At 48.6% G+C, this 23,113-nt stretch overlaps 1 protein-coding gene across 4 annotated transcripts in view; it reads left to right on the top strand.

Moving 5' to 3' along the window:
* Nucleotides 1-2,712: 2,712 nt before the first annotated feature.
* Nucleotides 2,713-23,113, top strand: part of Sun1 (Sad1 and UNC84 domain containing 1) — a 47,270-nt gene continuing 26,869 nt past the window's right edge. For all 4 annotated transcript variants that reach the window (XM_052167495.1, XM_052167494.1, XM_052167493.1 and 1 more), the window contains exons 1-2: nt 2,713-2,796; nt 17,125-17,221. In XM_052167495.1, coding sequence (XP_052023455.1) covers nt 2,730-2,796; nt 17,125-17,221 — 164 coding nt within the window. In that variant the 5' untranslated portion in view covers nt 2,713-2,729. The remainder of the gene's footprint in view (nt 2,797-17,124; nt 17,222-23,113) is intronic.

Genomic DNA, 23,113 nt, shown 5'->3' with positions numbered 1-23,113 from the left:
CAATCACAGGAAACCTCTCATGCAGATGAAGTTTTGTGTTTGCACCAAGCACAGCAATGCCATCAGCACGGGTCACCAGGTCTCACTAAACCGCCCAGGCTAGCTCTCCTACTCAGCTCTTACAGATTCCTGGGATAACAGGCCTGAGCCATCAGATCTACCTGCTAATAAAGAGCCCAGACTGGCTGGTGATGGAGAGCTGCTGAAGTGTCTGTCTAGCATACCCAAGGCCCTGAGATCAATCACCAGCATTGCTGAAACTGTGGCAGAACAGTTCTTTAATTTCAACACTTCAAAGGTAGAGGCTAAAGGATGCTGAAGGATGAGGAGTTCATATTAAAATTAAGGCCAGCCTGGGCTACAGAAAACCCTGTCTCAAAACAAACAAACAAACAAACCAGAAAAATGAACCAAAAAAAAAAAAAAAAAAAAAAAAAAAAAGGAGAATCTCAGGACTTGGAGGTAGAGGCAGGAGGATCATGAAACCAGCCTGGGCTACAGTGTTGATTCCCTATCCCCCTAGCCCCAGAAAAAAAAGGCCCGTTACAGTGGTATATGTTTTTAAGCTCAGACTCAAGAGGCAGAGACAAGTGAATCTCTTAAGTTCAAGGCCAGCATGGTGTACATAGTAAATTCCAGGACAGCTAGGGCTACATAGAGAGACCCCATCTCCGGGGGGGAAAAAAAAAAGGAAAAAAGAAAAGAAAGCCTGGGCCAAAGAAACAGCTAATCAGTTAAAAGCATTTATTGCTCTTTCAGAGGACCCACATTGTGTTCCCAGCACCCACAGAATCACTCACAGCCATATGTAACTCAAGCTCTAGGGGATCTGATGCCTCTTCTGACCTGTGTGGACACCAGGCACACACATACACAATGCAAACAAAACACTTATACACATAAAGTAAAAAAAAAAAAAAGAAAAGAAAAAAAAGAAAAACAAGTCAAATTAAAAAAAGACAAAAGTGAACTAACTATTCACAAAGACTCCTACCTCTGAATGCACAAAAAGCTTTATTCACAACAGTTGAATTTAACAGTTTCTAACTGACGAAATCCAAATGTCCAGCAGCTGGCCCAGGGTTCAGCAAACCATAGAGCCTCTGGCCCGTGGAGCCAGCCAGCTGCCCTGCTAAACCCGCCCGCTTTACTAATAGTGGACTTCAGTGTTTGCAGCAAAGATCCTTGTGGCCTGGAAGCCTCTAACATCTGTTACAAAAAAGCCTCTCAACTTGCCACTGGAACAAATCAGCACGCTGTCAGACACTTGCCGTGTCAGGAGGGAGTGTGCGCATCATGAATGACTCTCAGAAGCCAGCAGCAGCAGGCTGAGCTGGAACATGCCGGTACATGCCTGAGGTCCCAGCACTGGTAGGGAACGAGAGGCATCCCAAGCTATCAATGGCAACAGAGGGAGACCCTGTCCATGTGGAGACGTGTGTGCGCATGTATGTGCCTGCACCAGCGTCTCACCTTAGGAACCATCCACCTCGTTTTCTGAGACAGGATCTCTCACTGAGTTGGTGCTCACCAAGTTAAGTTAGTTTGGTGGCCAGCAAGCTCTAGGGCCTCCCGTCTCCACTCTCCAGCCCTGAGATTACAAGCATACAGTGCTAGGATTTTTTTGTTTTTGTTTTTATCCAGACAGGGTTTCTCTGTGTAGCCCTGGCTGTCCTGGAACTCACTCTGTAGACCAGGCTGGCCTTGAACTCTTAAATCCACCTGCCTCTGCCTCCTAAGTGCTGGGATTAAAGGTGTGCGCCACCACCGCCCGGCATTTTTTTTTCTTTAAGTGTAAAAGCCAAGGGCTGGAAAGAAGGCTCAGCCATTAAGAGCACTTGCTGGTCATTCAGAGGACTCAAGTTTGGTTTTGGCAGCTAACAACTTGCAGCTCTGGGGCATTTGAGACTTTTGCAGGCATACACACACACCTTCATACATCCACTACAACAGACACACACACAAACACACTTTTACAAAAGAGTGAAAGCCAGTCAGCTGCTTGTGGCGTATGGTAGTAATCTCAGTACTTGGGAGGATAAGGCAGGGGGATTGTGGCAAACTGGAGGTCAGTCTGGGTTATGTCGTGAATTCTGGGCCTCAGTGAGACCAGTAGAAAAGGAAAACCCAAGTGGGGCGTGGTGGCACACGCCTTTAACTTCCAGCTTCGCAGAGGCAGGCTGATCTCTTCAATGCCAATCTGGTCAACCGGAGAGTTTTAGGGCAGTCAAGGTTACAGAGTAAAACCCTGCCCATAAATAAAACAAATGCGATTCAAGTTTTTGCAAAACTGCTCAAGTGACCTGGCGGGTGGAGTCCCCAGGAGAAAAGGCTCTGGCTTCCAGCCCGCAGGGCAGGGCGTCGGAGGTTTTCTGCAAACGCTGCGCGGGGACAACAGAAGATGTGCTTGGAAGCCCACCGATCCTTTAGCAGGACTCGGGTCTTCTGGGTCCACTGAAACCCTGCCTGGAACTCAGCGCGGGTACCCTGCACAGAATTCTAATCCTAACGTTACCGGAGAGGAATAGCCTCCCTAGGCGCGGCCCCTCCTGTCCCAGCGCGCCCGCCTACTGACGCTCATGTCCCGCCCTTCCCCCCGCCCCCCCGCGGGCTGCGGCCGGGACAGCGGCCTTCTCATTGGTCAGGAGCTTCACCAGACGCGCCTGGGATTGACGGACGTTCGCGTCGCTCCCGCCTCCGAGCCCGGCGCGGCGCGCGATTGGCTGTAGATGTGGAGAGTCTTCAGTCCCCGGCCTGGGCGGCGCGGACGAGGCCTGAGGCGGCGGCGCGAGGCAGGTGAGCCGCGGCTAGCGGGCTGGGGGAACGAGTGGGCGTGTGGGGGGCGCCGCGGGCACTGGGGACTGGCTCAGGGCGGGCCTAGATCTAGGTGGCCGGGACAGCCCGATGTGGGAACCGCCAACCGGCCACGACGCGCGTGACGCCCTTCGCGTTGCCAGGCCGCGCGCCCCGGCGCCGAGTCCAGTTGTCTCGTGTGCCCGGGCACTCTGGTCCCACCTCGCTCCGGCCCCTTGCGTGTTGGGTTCCGGGGTCTCCTGCCACCCGTCGAGGCGCACCCACGCTAGCGCCATCCCTGGGGCGCTCCCTCCCGGGCGCAGGTGTTGTAGGTGTGGGCAAGGGCGCGGGCCGAGTAGCGAGTCCCTGGCCTGGACACCCTGCCACCAGCTTGTTATCCCCAACTAGTTGCCTTCGCCCCAGCCCGGCGCGCAGGACGGTACCGAGGCTGGCCCGCTGGAGCTTTATTAGATGCAGCCCGGGGGACCCGACGCCGTCTGCCGGGCGAACTTTGCTGCTCCCCGCTGTGTAGTGTGGAAAGTGCAGTCCTGCGGTGTGCCCTTCGCGCCTCCCGGACAAATTACTAATTAGATTTTACCGACCCTTCCATTGCACCTGTGTCGAATTTTAATCTCACTGTTCATACATTTTAGATCTTTTCTTTTTTCTTTCTGGATCCCAGCGTCATGTTCTTTTTCTGTCTGTTTGTTTGTTTGCTTGTTTGTTTTAGGAGACAGGGTCTCATTACGTAGTTCTGTGTCTTGCTCTGTAGACCAGGCTGGCCACACAAAGATCCGACTGCCTCTGCTTCCTGAGTGCTGGGGTAAAAGGGGTGTGTGCAGCTAAGCTGGCATCTTGAGATGGGTCCTCAGGTAGCCAAGGCCAGCTGACAATTTGCTATATAGTAGAAGATGACCTTGAGTTCCGAATTCTCCTGCCTCCGGGTACCTAGGATTAGATCACAGGTGTGCACAGCCCTGTGAGTCCAGCCCTGGCTACATGTTCTTGAGCATAATTGCAGTAACTTTCTGGCTCTTCCTATCTTTTGTTTTCCCTGGTCAGGCTTGAACTCTTTAGTTTTTCTGAGACAGGGTTTCTTCTCTATGTAGCCCTGGTGATCCTGGAACTCCCAGAGCTCCATCAGCCTCTGTCTTTCCAAAGGGATCAAAGGCATGTGCCACCAGCACTTGGCTCAGGCCTGCCCTTTTATATTGTCCAGGCTGTGGAGAGCTCCTCCCAGGCTGTGGGTACTATGCTTCAGCCTTTGCTCCAGTCCTGAGGGTCTGAGAGGACTCTTCTGCCTTACCTTTCCGGTCTTTTTTTTTTTTTTTTTTTTTTTTTTTTTTGGCCAGGTCTTTTGTAGCTCCCGCAGGCTCTTAGTTGCTCGTGTTTCTAACTCCCCATTGCTGGGACCACAGGTGTGTGATACCATGCCCTCGCTTGAGACTTGTGCCAGAGATGTGGAGAGATACTTTTTATTTCCCAAAGACTGGCAGCCTCAGTTTATTTACCTTTTGTTTTTCCTGGGAGAGCGCAGGAAGGGGATGAATGCACCAGGCCACCGGCCGCTGAGTGTACGTGGGTGGGTGCGCGCGCTTGGTGAAACCCTTAAACTCTATACGGTTATGCAACTTACCACCATCATCTAGTTCCATGTGCTTTTCATCACCTCATAGGTAAACCCAGAACCCACCAAGCAGCGGGCGGCCCACTGTCCACCGTTTCCCTCCTCCCTGTCCAGTACCTTCTGCTTACAGCCCGTGTGTGTACCTGCTCTGGTTAGCTCATATAAGGCTCCTCTGTGCTCTGTAGCGTGTGTCCCTATTCTATTACTTTCTGCGGCCGAATCGTTTTCCACTGTATGGACCTATTAAATATTTAAGAAGTACTTTCTATCGCATTTGATGTACATGTGAATTTTGCTGAGGTCAGGAGGACAATTTACTGTTGTCACTTGTCTCCTCCTGTATACGTCCTGGGCGATTAAACTCAGGTCATCAGGCGCGGTAGCAGTGGCACTGAACCTCCTCGAAGGCCCTATTAAATCCTGTTTATCCACATCAGTGGACATTTGGAGTGTTTCCACCTGTTGGATTATTTAGTGCTGCTGGGAACATGGGAACAAGTTGTGTTGGAACACCTGTTTTCATGTGTGTGCGTTCGTTTGTGCGTGCATGCATGTGTGTGTGTTTGTGTGTGTGAGAATATGTGTGTGTGTGTGTGTGTGTGTGTGCGCGCGCGCGTGTGAGTGAGAGAGAGAGAGAGATTGTGGAGGCTCAAGGTTGATGTTGGGTGCCTATCTCAATCATTCTCTATCTTTGTTTTTATCTTTTGTTTGTTTTGTTTTTTTGGTCTCACTTTTGTAGCCCTGGCTGTCCTGGAGCTCACTCTGTAGACCAGGCTGACCTTGAACTTAGAAATCCACCTGCCTCTGCCTCCCAGGGTGCTGGGATTACAGGCGTGGGCCACCACCGCCCGGCCCTAATTTTTGAAACGGTATCTCTCACTGGAACCCAAGGCTCACCAATTTGGCATACACTGTTTGGCTAAGGTGCTCCAGAGACCCTCCTGTCTCTTCCTCTCCTGTGCTAGGCTTACAGTTGCAGGCTGCTGTGCTCTGTTTTTCTCTGGGTCTTGATGTTTGGGTTTCTAACTCTTGACTGGGCCATGGCTCCAGCCTGGACCACCTGTTTTTAATTCTTGGAGTGTAGACCTAGGAGTTGGGTTGCTGGGTCACAAGGTAATTCTGTGTTTAACTCTGGGCGGGGCATCCAGACAGGGCATCCGCAAAGCTGCATGCTCCCCCCCCCCCCCCCACCGTGGGGGTGGCCTACTGTCCGCATCTTTCCTAATGCTGCTTTCCTTCCGTCTGCCCACCCACCCCATCTCAGTGAAGGATATCTTTGACTTTGGTCTGCATTTCCCAGATGACACAGGGATGTGTGTGAATTTTTGCTTTAGGTTCTCATTGGCCATCTATCTGTATGTCTTTGGAGAGATGCCTGTCTTGTCCTGTCCTGTCCTGTCCCAGTCCATGTGCACATGTTCAGACCACTGGCCTCTGCTTCCCAAGTGCTAGGGTTAAAAGTGTGATCCACGATGCTTGGCCTTTCCCTGTCTTAGTTAGGTTGTCTTGATGATCTGTGAAAGTTGTCCACTCACATATGTGACTTGCAAATATCACCTCACCTTTGTCTCCATCTCTCTTTGAGGTAGCATCTCACCATAATCTCAGACTGGTTTCAAAGTCACTGTCCTTCTGTGTTGCAAATGCTTTAACCATCTAGCCACTTGCCAGCAGCGGGTGTGTCTTTTTGATAGTGCTTGTTGTGCTGTTGATTGTTTGAGGCAGGGTGCCATTGTATATTGCCTTAGCTGGCCTGGAACTCACTCTGTAGACCAGGGTGCCTCAAACTTAAGAGACTTAATCTGCCCGTGCCTCCTGGGCATTTTTAATGCTTGAAGTAATAAAGTTTGGTTTTCTTTTGGTGGGTATATTGCAAACCCTAGGTCATGAAGACTTGTTTTATGTTCTCTTTAAAAGTTTGATAGTTTTTTGTGGTTATATTTAGGTCTTTGATGTGTTGTGAGCTCACTGTGAGCTCTGATGTCTTGACGGTCTGACTTCATTTTGCCGTGTAAGCTCAACCATTCTAGCAGCATGTGCAGAAAGAGCCCTTCTTCCCTTGTCAGTTGGCCCCAGAAGGAAGGTTAACCTTTGACCCTGTATACCATTCTGTTGGAGTATGTTTGCCTCTATGCCAGGACCGTATTGGCCTGCAGTGGATACCTCAGCTCAGCTATTTTCCAGACTTATTTGTTCTCTGGAAACTTCTGCCGTTCTATGTAAATGGGGAGCGGCTTTTCCAGGTTTGCAAAAAGGGCCCTGGGATATTGACAAGGGCCAGAGTACTGTAGATCCCTTGGGCAGCATTGCTTGTCAGGATATCGAGTCTTTCTGTTCTTGGACTTTTTACATTTCCTTGTGGTATTCAGTGCCCAGCTCTGCACTTGGGAGGTTAAATTGATTCCCAAGTCCTTTTCTTGCCTGTGTTGTTGTGGAAGGAATTCTGAATTCCACTTAACCATGTTTGTTGCTAGCATGTGGAAGCACAGCTAGTTTTGTGTGGTTGTGTATCCTGCCACTTTGCTGAATTTGTTAGCTTTAGGCTAGTCTGTCTATGAAATCCTGTCAGCCAAGAGTAAAATTTGCCCTACTGCCTTTCTGGTCAGTACACCTTTTCTTCCCTTGTCTTGAGTAATTTTTGTTTTGTTTTGGTTTTTTTGAGACAGGGTTTCTCTGTGTAGCCCTGCCTGTCCTGGAACTCACTTTGTAGACTAGACTGGCCTCAAACTCAGAAACCCGCTTGCCTCTGTCTCCCAAGTGCTGGGATTAAAGGCGTGCGCCACCACCGTCTGGCATGTCTTGAGTAACTGCTCTGGCTTGAACTTGAGGACATTGTGAGATCCACTGCTGCCTTGTCCTGTTCCTTCCTGAACTTGGGAGCATTAGGTCCTTTCGCCTTCAGGTGTGATGTTGCCTGTGGGCTTTTCCCTGACGCATGTGGTGTGCTGCATTCAGGAAGGTTACTCCCAGACTGACCTGGCTCTCTAGTCAGGATGAATTTGTGCTCCCCTGCCTCTACAGGATCACACCACTACACCTGGTTTAAGCAGTACAGGGATGAACCCAGCGCCTGTGTATGGGAAGTGTGCATTCTACCCCTGAGCCACACCCACACACTATAATTTTTTGGCAAGGTGGGGTCAGTTTTGTACCTTTGGAGTTTTGTCTTTAAAAAGCTGGGAATACAGATGTGAGCGCTGTGAGAGATGTGTCATGCTGGAAGGGGGGTGGGATTCTCTTCACCTACTGCCATGCTCATGTGCTTTCGCCTGAGGGCATCCCCAACAGCCTTCTGGTCTGACCTCCTCCATCCAGACTCCCAGTTTCCTTGACACCCTCACTTTCACATGTTAAATGGGTGTCACTAGTTCTTGAGTCTTTGGAGTCCTTCAGTGAAAACCAGGCACTTTTGCCGCTTGAAGAGATCCTTTTCTTTTGGCTCCTCCTTTCTGTTCCATGCATATTTGCCTTTCCATGGAATCTGACGCCTGTGTTCAACACCTAACCTGTTCCGTGTTGGGTGCATGGGCCATAACACCTGTCTGGAGCGTGGAGAGGACGGCTTTCTCAGCAGCCCTTTCCAGCTGAAAGATCAGTTCTCTCCTTGCACCTGGGTTCCAGGGATCCAGGTCAGGTCACCAGGCTTTGTGACAGGTCCCTTTGCATACTGAGCCATCTTGCTGGCTCTGAGCTCATCTGTCACAGGGACATGCTGACTGGAGCTTACTAGGTGACGCGTTTTCAAAGGCCACAGGTATTAAATGGGGTGTGCTTCACCCTTCTGTGTTTGTGAGTCCAGTATTCTCCCGAGTACTCTGCTCCTTTTGGGGTCATATCCCTAAACCAGGCCACTCTGCATTTGCTCCCAGTAAACCATGGCAGCAATTTAAAAGCCTCAGGTCTCTGGTCCACCCTTAAAGGTCTCAGGTAAGGCGAGAGCCCCAGGGGCTGGCCAGATGCCTCCCAGGGCACCCATCCCTCAGGCTGTTGCTCCTGAGAGCCTGCAGATGGGCGTGCCGTGTTGTTCTGGTGAATGCTCAGGGGGCCAGTCTCAGCTGAAGGGTTGCCATGCCACCTTCTTGATCGAAAACATGCTCTTGTTTTCTCCTCCCTAGTGTCCAAATTTGGAATGCAATGCCATTTTAGACCTCCTACCCCACTAGATTTTCCATTGGTGAATGTGAGAATGCATCTGAAACCTGTCCCTTCACAGGTGACAGATTGCAGCTCTTGCCAAGGTGCTGGGCTCTGATGGGTTCTGTTCATCAAGCAGTGCAGTCTTCAATGGTGCTCCCCATCTTTTGGAGGTGTTGGTCATAGGTTTTAGTGAGGAGACACGATCTCTGTGACAGATGCCTCTTGACCTTGCAGAATTAAACTGCAAGTCACAAAGAGGTGATGTAAAAGGGCTTCCTGGACCAGTGGCTCCCCAGCAGCAGAGAGGCATGGTTTCAGAGTGCTACTGCCTGCCTGCCCTGGTGCTGCCTGCCCTGGTGCTGCTGCTGCTTTCTGCTCTTTTCAGCGTTGGGCATTGAGCCCAGGTCCTCACACGGGCCTGCTTGCTCAGTCCTGTCACTGAACTAGTGGTTGTAGTCTTTTTTATTTTTATTATTATTTTTAAAACCCTTTTTGGGGGCCGGGCGGTGGTGGCGCACTCCTGTAATCCCAGCACTCTGGGAGGCAGAGGCAGGCGGATTTCTGAGTTTGAGGCCAGCCTGGTCTACAGAGTGAGTTCCAGGACAGCCAAGGCTACACAGAGAAACCCTGTCTCGAAAAAGCCAAATCCAAAAAAAAAAATTAAAAAAAAAATCCTTTTGGGGATAGGGTTTTATTAAGTTGCTCAAGCTGGTTAAGTATTCTGCAGAACAGACAAACCTACTTGAGATTGTCCTGTCTTAGTCTTTCAAGTAGCTGGGATTACAGACCTATCCCTGTTGGGGGTTGGCAGGTAGCATCTGCAGAAAGACCACACCAGGCCAAACAGTTCCATGTGAGGTTTATTGAGAGGGGAAAGGACAAAGGTGACGGTAGAAAGAGAAGAGGGGAAGGAGGGGTGCTTCTCTTATATATACAGATGGTGACATGGTCGCAGGTAAAGGTGAGCCCAGTGGATTCTGGGAATATGGTGGCCTTGGCAACAGGTGTATAGGTCGGGCTGTCGCCTATGTAATATCACAGGTTTCAGAGGTCCTGGTACCAACAATCCCACCATACTGGGTTATAGTACTGATAGTTTTTTAATTTATCTGTTGTTTGTTAGTGGTTTTCTGAGACCGGGTCTTCCTGTATAACTGTTAGCATTCTGTCTAAATTCTACCCCACAGTTACCTGGCAGTAGCCAGGTGGCCTGACCCACTATAAAAGGGGCTGCTTGCTCCCCTCTCCCTCTCTTGCTCTTGCTTCTCTCTTGCTCTCTTGGGCTCTTCCCTTCTCCCCTCCCTGTTCCTTTCCCCTCCCCTCCCTGTTCCCTTCCCCCCTCTCCACGTGGTCATGGCCGGCCTCTACTTTCTACTCTCTCCCTTTCTCTCTTTTCTCTGTCTCTACTACCCTCTTAACTCCCTCCCCATGCCCTGAATAATCTCTATTCTTTTTCTTTTTTAAAAAAGATTTATTTATTTATTATATGTAAGTATACTGTAGCTGTCTTCAGATACTCCAGAAGAGGGTATAGATGGTTGTGAGCCACCATGTGGTTGCTGGGATTTTGAACTCGGAACCTTTGGAAGAGCAGTCAGTGCTCTTAACCACTGAGCCATCTCTCCAGCCTAATAAACTCTAATCTATACTATACCGTCGTGTGGCTGGTCCCTCGGGGAAGGATGCCTTGGCATGAGCCCACAGAGGCACCCCCTTCCCCCATACCTGACTAGGCTCCTCCTCCCCATAGAACATATTGTCTCTCTCTTTTTATAAACACATCATATGATGCACTAACAATAACCCTATCTGGGCCAGAATTGTCTGTGTAGACCAAGCTGACCTGAAACTCCACTTGCCTCTGCCTTCTGGGGGCTGGGATTATCGGTGTACACCACCATGCCTGGCTTTCAGTTGGTTTTTGGTTTGTTCTCTTTTATTTTATTTTGTTTTGTTTTGTTTTTTAAAGCAGAGTCTGACTTTATAACCTAGGCTGGCCTCTAACTCTCTCTTCCTACCTTAGGCTTCCTAATGCTTAGTTACAAGTATGCCATATCAAACCTGGTCTAAGGTTGGTGGTGTGTGTGTGTGTGTGTGTGTGTGTGTGTTAGAGAGAGGGAGGGAGGGAAAGGGAGAGGGACTGATTTTTTTTTTTCTCAGTAAATATGGCAGAATTATTTTTGAGGCAGGGAGGACCTTGCTGTGTATCCATGCTGCCTTGAAGCTTGTAGTCCTCTTGTATCAGCCTCTGTAGTTATACTCTAGGTCTAGCAAAAAGCTTGGTTTTTAGAAGATTGCTGGGATATTCACAGCAATAGAGTACTTTCATAGCATAGAAAATCCCCTGGGTTTCCTCCCTAGCATTGCAGAAAGGTAACCAAAGAAACAATTTTCAAGTGTTTTTTTTTTGACAGTGAACATAGTCATTGAGCCTGCTAGGTAGCACCTGGCTAATGTGGAGAGCTAGGTCCTAGGTGATGGCGACTCAGCGAGGTGGAGGTGGAACATGCTGTGTCTGTGTGTGTCTGTGCTGCCCTGTTCTTGTAGAAGGTACTATAGGCAGGGATCGAGTGAAGCATCTATCTGGAAGAGCTAGGGGAGCACCCACTACAGTTATGGTATGATGGGGTTTCAGAACGCCACTGAGGGATGAGGCTTGTGACAGATGGTGCTTCCTAGGAAGCTAGAGGAGAGCCTGGCATCCTGTCCTCCCTCACTGCTTGGATTGTAGTGGGGCTCACTGTCAGACCTGAGTCTCCAGGGTTTGATCTCAATTGGTAGGGAAAGTGGCTTTAAGACATGCTGTGGTCCTCTTCTGGGGCAGGTCATCCTGATTTCTGGCCAAAGCTGTGGTATGGCTGGATGTACTTTATTGACAGTGCCAGGAGGTGCCAGCCCACCTGCAGCATCCTCCACCTTCCCGGAGACAGAGGAAGTGCTGCCATCACTTTTCAGGTTTGCCTTTCAGGGTGTCTCTGAGACCAAGTGCTCTGTTATTTTTCACATAGAATTTCATCACCATGGGTGCAGATCAGATCTCTTGTGTGGTCAGTATCCTCAGGCCCAACCCAGACAGCTGTCCCCTTCTGTGGCTCTCAGTAGAGACCAGTAGGAAGATTGTGCTTGTTCTATTTGAGAGCTGCAGTTCTGTTCTGTGTCTTAGGTTTGTGTTGTTTACATGAAGCTACATTTAATGTATCCCTAACATTTTCCTGATGTGTTTTCAGTGTGGCTGTGAAGACAGTACCGACATTCTAGGTAGCAGAGATTTGGGTGATAGGGTGGAAGCACTGAAACTCATACTTTTTTGTTTGTCTGTTTTTGTTTTAAAGATTTATTTAGTATATGTGAGTACACTGTAACTGTCTTCAGACACCCCATAAGCAGGTATCAGATCTCATTATGGATGGTTGTGAGCCACCATGTGGTTGCTAGGATTTGAACTCAGGACCTTCAGAAGAGCAGTCAGTGGTCTTAACCGCTGAGCCATCTCTCCAGCCCCCTGAAACCCATTTTTGATGAAAGCATTCACAGGCAAGACCTGGGCTTTACATTTTCATCCTCAGGATATGTGGATCCTGCAAGGGTGGTGGTGAGTGAGAATCAGTGTGCTGAAGGATCCTGCTGAGACATGCCTGCTTATCAAACCCTTTCAGGGCTAGTGGGTGACGGCAGTTGTGGGTAGGTAGAGCATTTTACCTAGCATGTGGAGCCTCATGTGGACAACTTGGAAGGCAGAGCTCCTGTATCTGCTTCATCGGGAGCCCTGGCTCTCCACCTTCTGTTTTCTGTGGGCTAGTGCCCCCAAGCCTACACTCAGCTCCTGCCTTTGCCCCAGCAGCAAGCTGACTTCAGGCAAATCCTTGTTTTAGAGGCTGGGGCACCTGTGAGGAACATGGTCTGAACAAGGTTCATTTCAGTGGCAACACTGGTTTGGGCAGCCAGAGAGGCTGGAGGAGTGACAGGGCCTCTTTTCAGGGTTTGCTGATGCTGTTGAAAACAGTGGCGTTTCTTCACTTATGGTTTTGTTACTCTTCAGCCTATGGATGCAGATCATTTCCATAGGCTGAGACCCCACAGAACAGCCTTTTCAGGGTGCTGCCAGGAGGCAGACTCCATCAGCAGATGAGTGGGGCCTTGGGAATGGAACAATGTGAAGCTGCTAAGCCCATTCTTGGACACTAGGAGGAACAGCAGGTTATGTTTGGCCTGTAGGTGGTGACGTGAGCTTGTGAGGGTCTAGGTGTGTCTGAGCCATCCATGATGATCAATGGACTTTAGTCTTCTGTTCAGGACAGGGTTGAGTTAATCTTCCAACTCTGGGGTTGTTGGCCTAGGAGGAAACAAATCTTGAATATATTTATTTTTTAACCTTCACACTCATTTATTGTGTGTATGAGAGAGAGACATCCAAAAGGAAGAATGATGGTGTGTGTGTGTGTGTGTGTGTGTGTGTGTGTGTATCAGAGGACTTGCACTCAGTTCTCAGTTCTTGCCTGTTACCACGTGGGTTTCAGATACTTGAACTCAGATTGTTAGGCTTGCCTGCAAGCCCCTTGTCCTGCTGAGCCATCTTAGCAGCACTCCCCACCCCCCAATGCTGTGAACCTAAATCAGTCTCTGTTTTAACTTATAGCATAGCTTATATTCCTACAGAGCAATTGCAGCTGACATTGCAGTGTGTGCCTGCTGTCAGGCTCTGCCTTACATGTACTTATCCATTCTGACCTCTCTGATTTGGTTTTATGAGATCATCTTACTCTCTTTATATAGCCCAGGCTACCTTGAATTCAGAGACTGTCTGCCTTAGCCTCCTGAATAACATTGACTGCAGGTGTGTGCCAAAGAGTAAAATAAATCTTAATGGTAACCGTTGTTCTGTAAAATCAGATCTGCAAGGAATTTGAGAAGGAGTGGGCTGTTCTCCTGTTTGCGCTGATGCTCTTTGGAAGTGTGCATGCGCGCCCATGCTCATGTGTGTGGACCTGTGAGTGTGGTCATGTTTTCTGGGCTGTGGGGTAATTGGCTGGATCATCAGTAGACCACTGGACTGGTGAGTTTGGGCCCAGGCAGATGGTTCAGGATTCTGTGTCCTCACTTAGCATTATTAGGAAACAGAAAGAGTGGTGATCTGCACACAGCTTTGTGTTTAGTAGACTTCTCTAGAGAATGTGACACCAGAGCTCTCTAGAGTCAAGAAGCATCAGATTAATGGAGGGGAGGGCTCAGGGTCTGTTCAGGCTTAATGTCATCAGTTATTGCTTCCTTTCAGTCGTGCCACAGACCTACTGCCTGGAGTCAGCATGTGTTCACACGAGTGTTTGTGTCGCATCACCTTCGCATAGCAGTTCATCTAATACTTTTGTCCTGGGGGTTGAGCCAGGCCAAAAATGCTCCATCCACTAGAGCGTTTAGACTAGAGAAAGCTTGATAGATGTCAGTGGTGTCTTTGGGCTCAGACTTGATCATGCATTTGCTGGAAGACTGGATAGTGAAAAGTCCCATTGGGGAGTGAAGGTAGGAAGTTGAATTTTGAGGATAATGGAATGAAAAGAAATAGTAGAACTCCTGTCCTGAAGAAATAAGAATGGGAATGTGTGCTGTCACTCAGCACAGAATGTTCCGGTCACCTGGTCGGAATCCATTATTACATTCTGCCCTGTTGTGCCGGGGGTGAGGGAGCAGTGTGCTTGAGGCCTTGGAGGCCAGACAGGAGGTTGGACAGACAGGAGGTTGGAGCCAGTGAGGTGTTGTCAGGTTCTGTGCCTTGATGTTCTCTGGGTCTGTTCAAGAGTCACTCATATACAAAGAGAGGGATGGAGCAGCTAAGCAGGTATCAGGAATTATGTGGGTTCAGCAGTTACAGCTACTGTTATCTGTAGAAGGTTGTCCACATGTCCCCTCACCTGCCAGGAGTGTGGCTGGCAGGCTAAAGTGTTTTCTTACAGGCATGTCATGAAGTTCTTAGACCTGCTAAGTGTGATGACAAGTGCTTTCTGCCCTAGCTGCTCAGGAGGCTGAGACAGGAGGATTGATTGAGCCCTGTGTTTGAGACTTCATTTCTCAAGGACCAAAAGAGAATCAGTGCTGCAGTAAACAGGAGTAGCAGGAGTGTGTGATATACCGCCCAGGCAGGCCTAGAATTCCCAGTCTTCCCTCCTGTGTCTCCCAGATGCTGAGATGATTGATAGCCATGTGTCACCATAGAGATACCACACAGATATGGTAGCTTTTCTGAGTGTTTCTTTTTAAGGAAATATTTGTGCTATTTTAAGGAAAATAGTGTTAGGACTGGAGTGATGGGTGGCTCAGTGGGTAAGAATACTTCCTGCTTTTACAAAGGACCCAGGTTTCATTTTCCAACACCCACAGCCATCTGTAAGTACAGTTCCAGGGGATACAGCACCCTCTTCTGTCTTCTGTGAGAAGCAGTCATATACCTGGTACACATGTGTATATGTAGACAAAACACTCATGCACATAAAAACTTTAAATCCTTAAACAAAAGTCAAAATGATATAATGAAAGTGCTTTCAGACAGGATGTGGCAGCACACACCTTATATCCCAGCACCGTGAGTTTCAGGCCAGCCTGGTCTTGAAAAATAAATAAAGCTTTCGATGTGGCTTATAAGTGCCATTTATGTGCAACACATTGTTGTCCAGGATTTTGTTATTTTTCATGTGATTTTCTCCCCTTCTGTTAATTTGATTTTAACTCTGTTTTATTTGAAACAAGAGTGCCCTTTGTAGCTCAGCAGGCTTCCAATTGGTAGTGTTCCTTTTTTCTCTACCTGCTGAGCTCTGGTGGTGAACCACCATGCCTGCCTTCCTCAGTTCTGTGGTTTGGTGGTTTGGGTTTGGATTTGTGTCACTCTATTTTAAAGGGGGTGGGAGAGTCTTACCTTGTAGATCAGGCTGGCCTGGACCTCACAGCACTCGTCCTGCCTCAAAGTGTCCAACCTCAGGGTTGCAGGTATCAGCCTCCACTGTGTTTCCCTAAGTTTTCAGTGGGCTGTGATTTACATTACTGTGAGGAATTGTTTTATTTTGTTTTTCAGTTCTGGGGTGGAACCTGGGGCCTTGTAGATAGTAGGCGTGCAGTCTTAAGCACAGTCCTACTGAGTTGCATCCCATCCTTGCGAGGACTTTAATGTATTCCATGTAAACTTATTGCCTGGGGGAAGATAGAAAAGTCTCCAACTTCTTATTGTTCTTCCTTACTTTGCCACTGTTTCCTTCTTTGGTTCTGAGATACCTGTGCAAACCTCAGCTTTGTAGCAAAGTATGGCAGTGCTGCTCCCGGGCCATGGGATGAAAGGGAGCACTTTTACTTAGGCCACTCCTTATCCACCGTCAGGAAGTGGAAAGTCCCAGCCCCAGTGTGGTGGCACAGGCCTCAAGGACCCCAGCACTTGGGAAGCAGAGGCGAGGGATCTTTGTGCTTTTTGAGTCTGAGCCCATTCTGGTCTACATAGTGAGTTCCACGACTACATAAGAGACCTCAAAATCAATCAAGCAAATAATCAAGAGAGGGAAAGGTGGAAGGAAGGAAGGAAGAAAACTGTTTTAGGTTGATGTGTTTAGGTGTGGTTGCTCACACCTTTAATTCTAGCACTTTGGAGGCAGAGACAGGCAGATCCCCCTGAGTTTAAGGCCAGCTTGGTCTACAAAGTGAGTTCTAGAACAGCAGGGCTACACAGAGAAACACTGTGTCAAAATATACCACCTCCCCTACACCAAAAAAAGCTACATTTAAAAAAAGCCTGTTGGAGTCACTGTCAGTTTTTCTTAGAAAGTGCCCAATTTATATAAGCCTTACCAAGGTTCCTCTTGCTACTTTTTATTTTTAGTGAGGGTCTTGCTATGTAGACCATGCTGGCTTCAAACTCATGGTGATTCTTCTGCTTTAGCCCCTCTGCTGATGGAATTGTTATCATGCCTAGCTTGCTTGTTATCTTTTGGTTTTGCTTGGGGGTGGGGGAGCTAGTGTATAACTGTGTGTGTGCGTGCACAAGTATGGAGGTCAGAGGTAAATGTGAAGTGTTGTTCCTTCTTTTTGCTTTGTTTGAGACAGTGGTGGTGTGTACCAGGCTGGCTGACTCTTGCACTCCTGGGGATTCTTCTGTCTTAACCTCCCATCTCACCATCAGAACTCACCACAGATGAACTTCTGTGTCTGGCTTTACATGGGTTCTGGGATCCAACCCTGGTGGACAAGCTTGTGTGGCCAGGGCTTGATTTTTAACAGTACACATTTGGAGCTAGCACATGAAAGAACCTTTGACTTGGGACTAAGAAAAACTATGGTTTTTTTTGTTTTATTTTGTTTTTTTTTTGTTTTTTCGAGACAGGATTTCTCTGTGTAGGCCTGGCTGTCCTGGAACTCACTCTGTAGACCAGGCTGCCTCTGCCTCCCAAGTGCTGGGATTACAGGCGTGCGCCACCATGCCCGGCTATGTTTTTGTTGTTGTTGTTGTTGTTGTTACAATCAAAATGGGACTGCCAGCCCTATCTCTGAAGTTCTGCTAACCTTTAATACCTGGTCCTCTTCTGTGTCTTTTGCAGCATGGTCTGAGACGGTGAACATGGACTTTTCTCGGCTGCACACGTATACCCCACCCCAGTGTGTGCCAGAGAACACTGGGTACACCTACGCACTCAGGTGAGTGCGTGCTCTGGTGGGCTGCAGTGCCACACGACCTCAGGGCACACAGCTCTGTGTCAACTTGACAGTCACACAGCATTGAGCTCTCCACAGCGTTCAAATGATCATGGAGGCTGTGAGTGGCTTCTGTAGACTTCTGAGTCAGAGGTGACTCAGTTGTTAGTCAGTTTGAGTGACTCACTGTTTCAGACTCCACCCTGTGGCCATGATTGGGAGCAAGCCTGTTAGGTTAGTACGGCCAGTGTTTCCTTACTTGCTTTAATAGTTTGAGCATCCGCCAGAGACCCTTGACTAGGGGCTGTCTTTGGAAGGCCAAATTCCAGGAGCATCTCCAGACAGAATATCTGGGTCCTTTGAGCCTCGGTAGCTGCTTGCTGCTCTGTTCTTTCCAGTTTGCCTCCTCCAAGCTGTCCTGCATGCTAAGGAGAATGAGTTGTACTACTAAGTTAGGGCATGCCTGGCAGGTGGGAAAATTTGGGTGCCCTAGCAAGATGTGGGAGGCCCTCAAGTGTGCTGAGTCGTCAATGACTTACCCTGTAAGGGTGAATCACAAGAAAACCTAAAGGAAATCAGAAAATATCTAAAGATAATACTGTGTGTGTGTGTGTGGGGCACATGTGTGGACATGTGTGTGAGTGTGCAGGTATGTGCTGTAGAGGCTGGAGATAGACAAGTTGGTATCTTTGTTCTTACCTTTTTTTATTTGTGCGAGGTCTCATTGGATTCAGAGTTCGCCACGTTTGGTGAGTTTAGCTAGCCGGTTTGGTCCTGGGCTCTCCATTTCCTGAGCACTGGGATTATGGGCAGGCTGCCACGGCTTTCTGACACGGTGTTGGAGAGCACTTTTCTTCTGAACCAGCCCCAAGAGGATGCCTTTAGACATCAGTGGTCAGCTGTGATGTGTGGTACTCTGCTCTCCATTTTCATCTTCAGTCAGGTTGCATTTGCCAGGCTCAGTCTTATGTTTTTAGGCAGGTTGTCCCCACATAGCCCAGGTTGGCCTCACTCAAACTCTCAATGCTGTTTTAGCTTGGAGCCTGTAGTATGTCAGAAGTAAATGAGTGGCCAGCTCAGGTGACTTCCCTGAGCATGTCTGGGAACATAGAGACAGTTATCCTTGGTGACTTATTTTTAGCCTTTATGACCTATTTTTTAAGTACAGTGCTGAAGAATCCATGTGGCCTAGGAGACTTGAGCTTGGCAGCAGTGAGGTTTGCAGCGTTTGTTCAATTAGGCTTGTGGAGCCTGTTGTGGCAAGGTGTTGGGTATGTAGATTAGAGTACAACTGAGGAATTTGAAAAACTATCTGTTTATCTATCTATCTATTATTTATTTATTTTATGTATGCGAGTACACTGTCACTTTTCTTAACCACTGAGCCATCTCTCCAGCCCCCAACTGAGGATTTTAATCTGTAGAGATATGCTTAAAGTACACAGGACTGAGTAAGCCAGACCTGTCTAGGGGTACCGAGGTGGGTAGGTACTTAATGAGAGCCATTGGTAATATTCCCAAGCTTAGTTGGCTCTTTGGGGTGGGTAGGATTGGCAATCAGGAGACATGTGGGATTAAGCCAGTTACCAGTGGATAGCAGCTGGGCCCCAGAAGTGAGTGAGTGTGCCCTAGGCCATGTAGAGTAGGGGCCAGGCATGAGAACGGGGTTGGGACAGTGGAGCTGACTGGCAGAGGTGCTGGGAAGACCCAGCAGCAGACAGTCAGCCTAGGCGTATCCATGGCACAGGGTACTATGCGTGCAGCTTCAGATTTCTGGTCCTTGCTGTTCTGATGACTTATGCTCCCAGCCATGCTCAGTGTGTTAGGAGGTGGAACTGCATGCTGCTCTCCTCCAGTGCACCTGCTAGCCCACTAGTGCACCTGTTAGCCCACTAGTGCACCTGCTAGCCCACTAGTGCACCTGCTAGCCCACTCCAGCGCTGGATCAGCAGCCTTCATATCTCAGCTCTCAGCCACTCTGACTATTCACACTCCATGGGCTTGATTAAAATGTCTTTCTCTTAGAAATGCCATGCACCATGAGATTTTGGAGCTCTGTTTTGTACCAACTCCATTTTTCAATGACATTGGCTCTCTCTTGTCTCCACTGGCTTACTCTGAATAATAAGAATATCAGTTTTGATGGGATGTGGTGACAGAGACCTTTAACCTAAGCACCCAAGAGGCACAGGCAGGTGGAGCTCTGTTTGAGAGCAGCCTGGCCTATATAGAGAGAGTTCCAGGGTAATTCAGACCCTATCTCCAATAGGTAGGTAGGTAGGTTCCCTAGTCCCCCAGTATTTCCTGTAAAGTAGTGTTAGATCTAGAACATTGAACACTCACTAATTCTCTAAGTACACACACATCTCTGTTTTCATATTTGTGTGTGAATGCAGATAGGAAGAGGGGTGGTGTGTGTGTGTGTGTGTGTGTGTGTGTGTGTGTGTTTTGAGACCAGATATCAATCTCAGGAGTCATCTACCTTGTTTTTGAGACAGAATCCTAACCTGAGACTCACTGATTGAGCTAGGCTGGCTGGCAGGATCTGCCTGGTGCTGGGGTCACAGTCACAGGCTATCCATACCTATTTTTTGTGGGTGCAAGTCCTGCCACTTGTTTTCCAAGCACTTTCCTAACTGGCTTATCTCTGCAGCTGCTGATCTTATTTTTTGAGAGGCGCTCAGAGCCTGTACTGAAGTTCAGTTATGTGTCATTATACTGGCCCCCCTTCACTGGCATGGCTCCATGCCCAGTGGTGTAATGGAGACTTGTGCCATTGTCTAGAGAAGATTTGAGGCTCCTCTTGGAGAATTGAGGTGGCTCGTGTTGTTCTTTGACCTACCTGTTGTCAGCCCAGTCAGCTGCCCACAAGGGTCGCAGCAGCTGTTGACGGCCTTTGCCTCCCTCAGAGAGGAGACCTCTCCCAGAAACCCTCTGACCTTGAACTGTGTGCTCTGCTTTTTCTCCTCTGGCAGGAGGGAGGGAGGCTACCTACAGGATGTGAGGTGGCTGCAGCAGGCCAGATACCCAGAAAGCCAGGAGTGGTGGGACTGAACACTGAGCCAGCTGCTTAAAGCCAGGGCCCTCAGGGACGAGCTGCTCTGCTGGAGTGGGCCATGATGTGGCCAAATATGCTCACTACTCTTCACATGGGGCCCTGACGAGAGCCTGCATGCTGTGGCCGGACCCATGAGAGAACCTGAGGTGTGCAGAGTGAGAAGTGACTAAGAGGGAAGGGTCCCAGGGGGCTGGGAGGGACTCAGTACAGGGCACAGGATGTCGCTGCAGGATGCTTGTCACTACGGCAGGAAGGAAGGGTGTGTGTCAGGCTTCCCTCTTTGAGGAACTCTGTGTGTGTGTGTGTGTGTGTGTGTGTGTGTGTGTGTATGTATGTATGTATGTATGTATGTATGTATGTGTAGCTGCCATTCAATAGAGCAGAGACACTAGGTTAAGAGACTTGCCTAGGCTACAAAGTGAATTCCAGGGTCTATGAACTCCACAGGCTTAGTGTGTTAAATCACATTACCACCAAGCCCAATGAACTGACTCCTATCCCTGGGAAACAAATGATGGGAAGAGAAAATTGTCACTCAAAAGTTGTCCTCTGACCTGTACAAACCACGTTTCTCTCTCTCTCTCTCCATCTCCATCTCTCTCTCTCCCTCTCTCCCTCTTTCCCTCTCTCCCTCTCTCCCTCTCTCCCCCTCTCCCTCTCTCCTTCTCTCCCTCTCTGTCCCTCTCTCCCTTTGTAAAACTTAGTCTTTTTTCTAAAAAGCGAGTTCTTGGAGAGTAGGTCTGTAAGAGAACCAAGCTGTTATTTTCTCAGGATGGTCTTTGTGATTGATCACTAGGGTCCGTATCTTCATCTGCCCCTTTGTTCTCCCTGTGCTGGATGGAACAGCTACTAAAATGCTTCAGGATTTAGGGGTTTATGCTGCTGGCGTGGGGTGCAGGGTCCCTCCTGCATCTGGCTCTGGGTGTCCTTATCTATGAAAACCATGCTTAGGGGTAATGGGTTATAGCCTGGACAGCTGGTAACTGGTGACACACTAAACTACAGTCCCTACAGAGCTGGGGCTACAGCAGATCAACAGTAGAGAGCCAGGAACTGTCAAGTCCAATTCTTCATTTGGAGGTCAGTAGGGTGGCTGGTCCCCTCTTTCTTCCCTTTCCTTTTGTGTCTTTGTCCCAGACACTGCTGCCCTATCAAGACAGTGAATTCTTTATTGCCTAGCACACAGAGAAAGTATGAGAACCTTCTAGATATTTTCTGAGCTTACACATGTTATGTAGAGACTTATGTGAGTTTCTTTTTAGCACAGTGTGTCAGCCTTCTCATGAGTGGAAAGATCACCCCCTTGGAGGAGGGTGTACTTTGACTCGCAGTTTTGTGGGTCTCAGGCTGTGGTCCTTGGCTCTTGATCCTGGACCATGGGGTGTGTGGTGGAGTAGAGTTGCTTACCTCATTGATGAACAACAGGACAGAGAAATAACTGGAGACCAAGCATGGCTTTGAAAGGCACAGTCTCAGTGACTACTACTTCTGGGCAGGCCCCACTCATTGTTTCCAGAATCCTCCAAATCAGCCTGCTGCTGAAGATGATGCATTTATCACATACCCTGTGGTCACTTCACATCCAGACTGGAGTAAGCAGTGTGAGTGAGAGAGCTTGTGTTTTCTCTTAGCCTTCCATGTGGAAGACCGCTTTCCCCTAGCCAGCATTCCTTTGCACACAGACTAGCAGCAGACAGCCTGTGCTCTTCCTACTACACCACAGGGTCAAACACTTCCTGAGCTGTGAGGATCCCTTACCCACCCAGCAGCTAGAATCTGAGGGTGACCCTGTGTGTTGAGGAACAGGAAGCAGAGATGGTGCTTACCTTAGTCCCTGTTCTGTTGCTGTGAAGAGACACAATGACCAAAGTACCGCTTATAAACAAAAGCATTTAATCAGAGACTTGCTTACAATTTCAGGGGATTAATCCATGACAAAGCCATTCCTCTTAATCCTCCTCAAATAGCTCCACCCATGGGGACTAAGCATTCTAATATACTAGTCTATGGAGGCCATTCTTATTCAAACTATCACAGAGCTTGTCTGTATCTGCAAGACTAATTCTGATGTAAAATATAATCTTTGTAAACTAAAGTCATAATTGTATATAGTACTTTGCTAGAAGGAAGTTGTCTGATTTTAGAGTTCACTGAAAGTAGCTAGCTAGCGTTCTCATGTTGTCAGATCCTATCTCATCCTGACTTGGCCTTTAAGCTGGTACACCAGAACGTCCTAAAGTCCATGTCTGCTGAAGCCACTTGTACTGCCTTCTGAGTGGTCTGACTAGTGGTGCTTCCCAGGCTGGCTTGGTGTTCCAGCTGTTAGGTCTTACATCACCTAGACTCTTGAGGCCACAGAGCCTTTGTGTTAGAAGGGCATGAGGCTGGAAAGCCACTAGCTCCTTACAGCTGCTAGGGTTGCCCATAAAGCAGTGCTCCCCCAGGGGTCTGCTGTTCCCTGCCTACTTTGTTTTCTGTCTTAGTTCTTGAGGTGCACAGCTGGCAGCACCTTCTGACTCTTCCCCTCTTCTCCCTAGCTGCCTCATGCTTATCTGTTATTGATCACCCTTATTGCAGCAGCTTCTCCAGGGTTACCGGGTTCTTTATTTTTCTTTTCTTTTCTTTTTTGGTTTTTTGGTTTTTTGGTTTTTTGGATTTGGGTTTTTTCGAGACAGGGTTTCTCTGTGTAGCCCTGGCTGTCCTGGAACTCACTCTGTAGACCAGGCTGACCTCGAACTCAGAGAACCACCTGCCTCTGCCTCCCAGAGTGCTGAGATTACAGGCGGGAGCCACCACCACCAGGCTTATTTTTCTTTTCTTTAAGATTTATTTATTTT

Source organism: Apodemus sylvaticus, chromosome 22 (genome assembly GCF_947179515.1).
Source record: "Apodemus sylvaticus chromosome 22, mApoSyl1.1, whole genome shotgun sequence".
Classification (NCBI taxonomy): domain Eukaryota; kingdom Metazoa; phylum Chordata; class Mammalia; order Rodentia; family Muridae; genus Apodemus; species Apodemus sylvaticus.
Note: the sequence above shows the minus strand (reverse complement) of the source record. Positions and strands in the feature narration are given on the sequence as shown.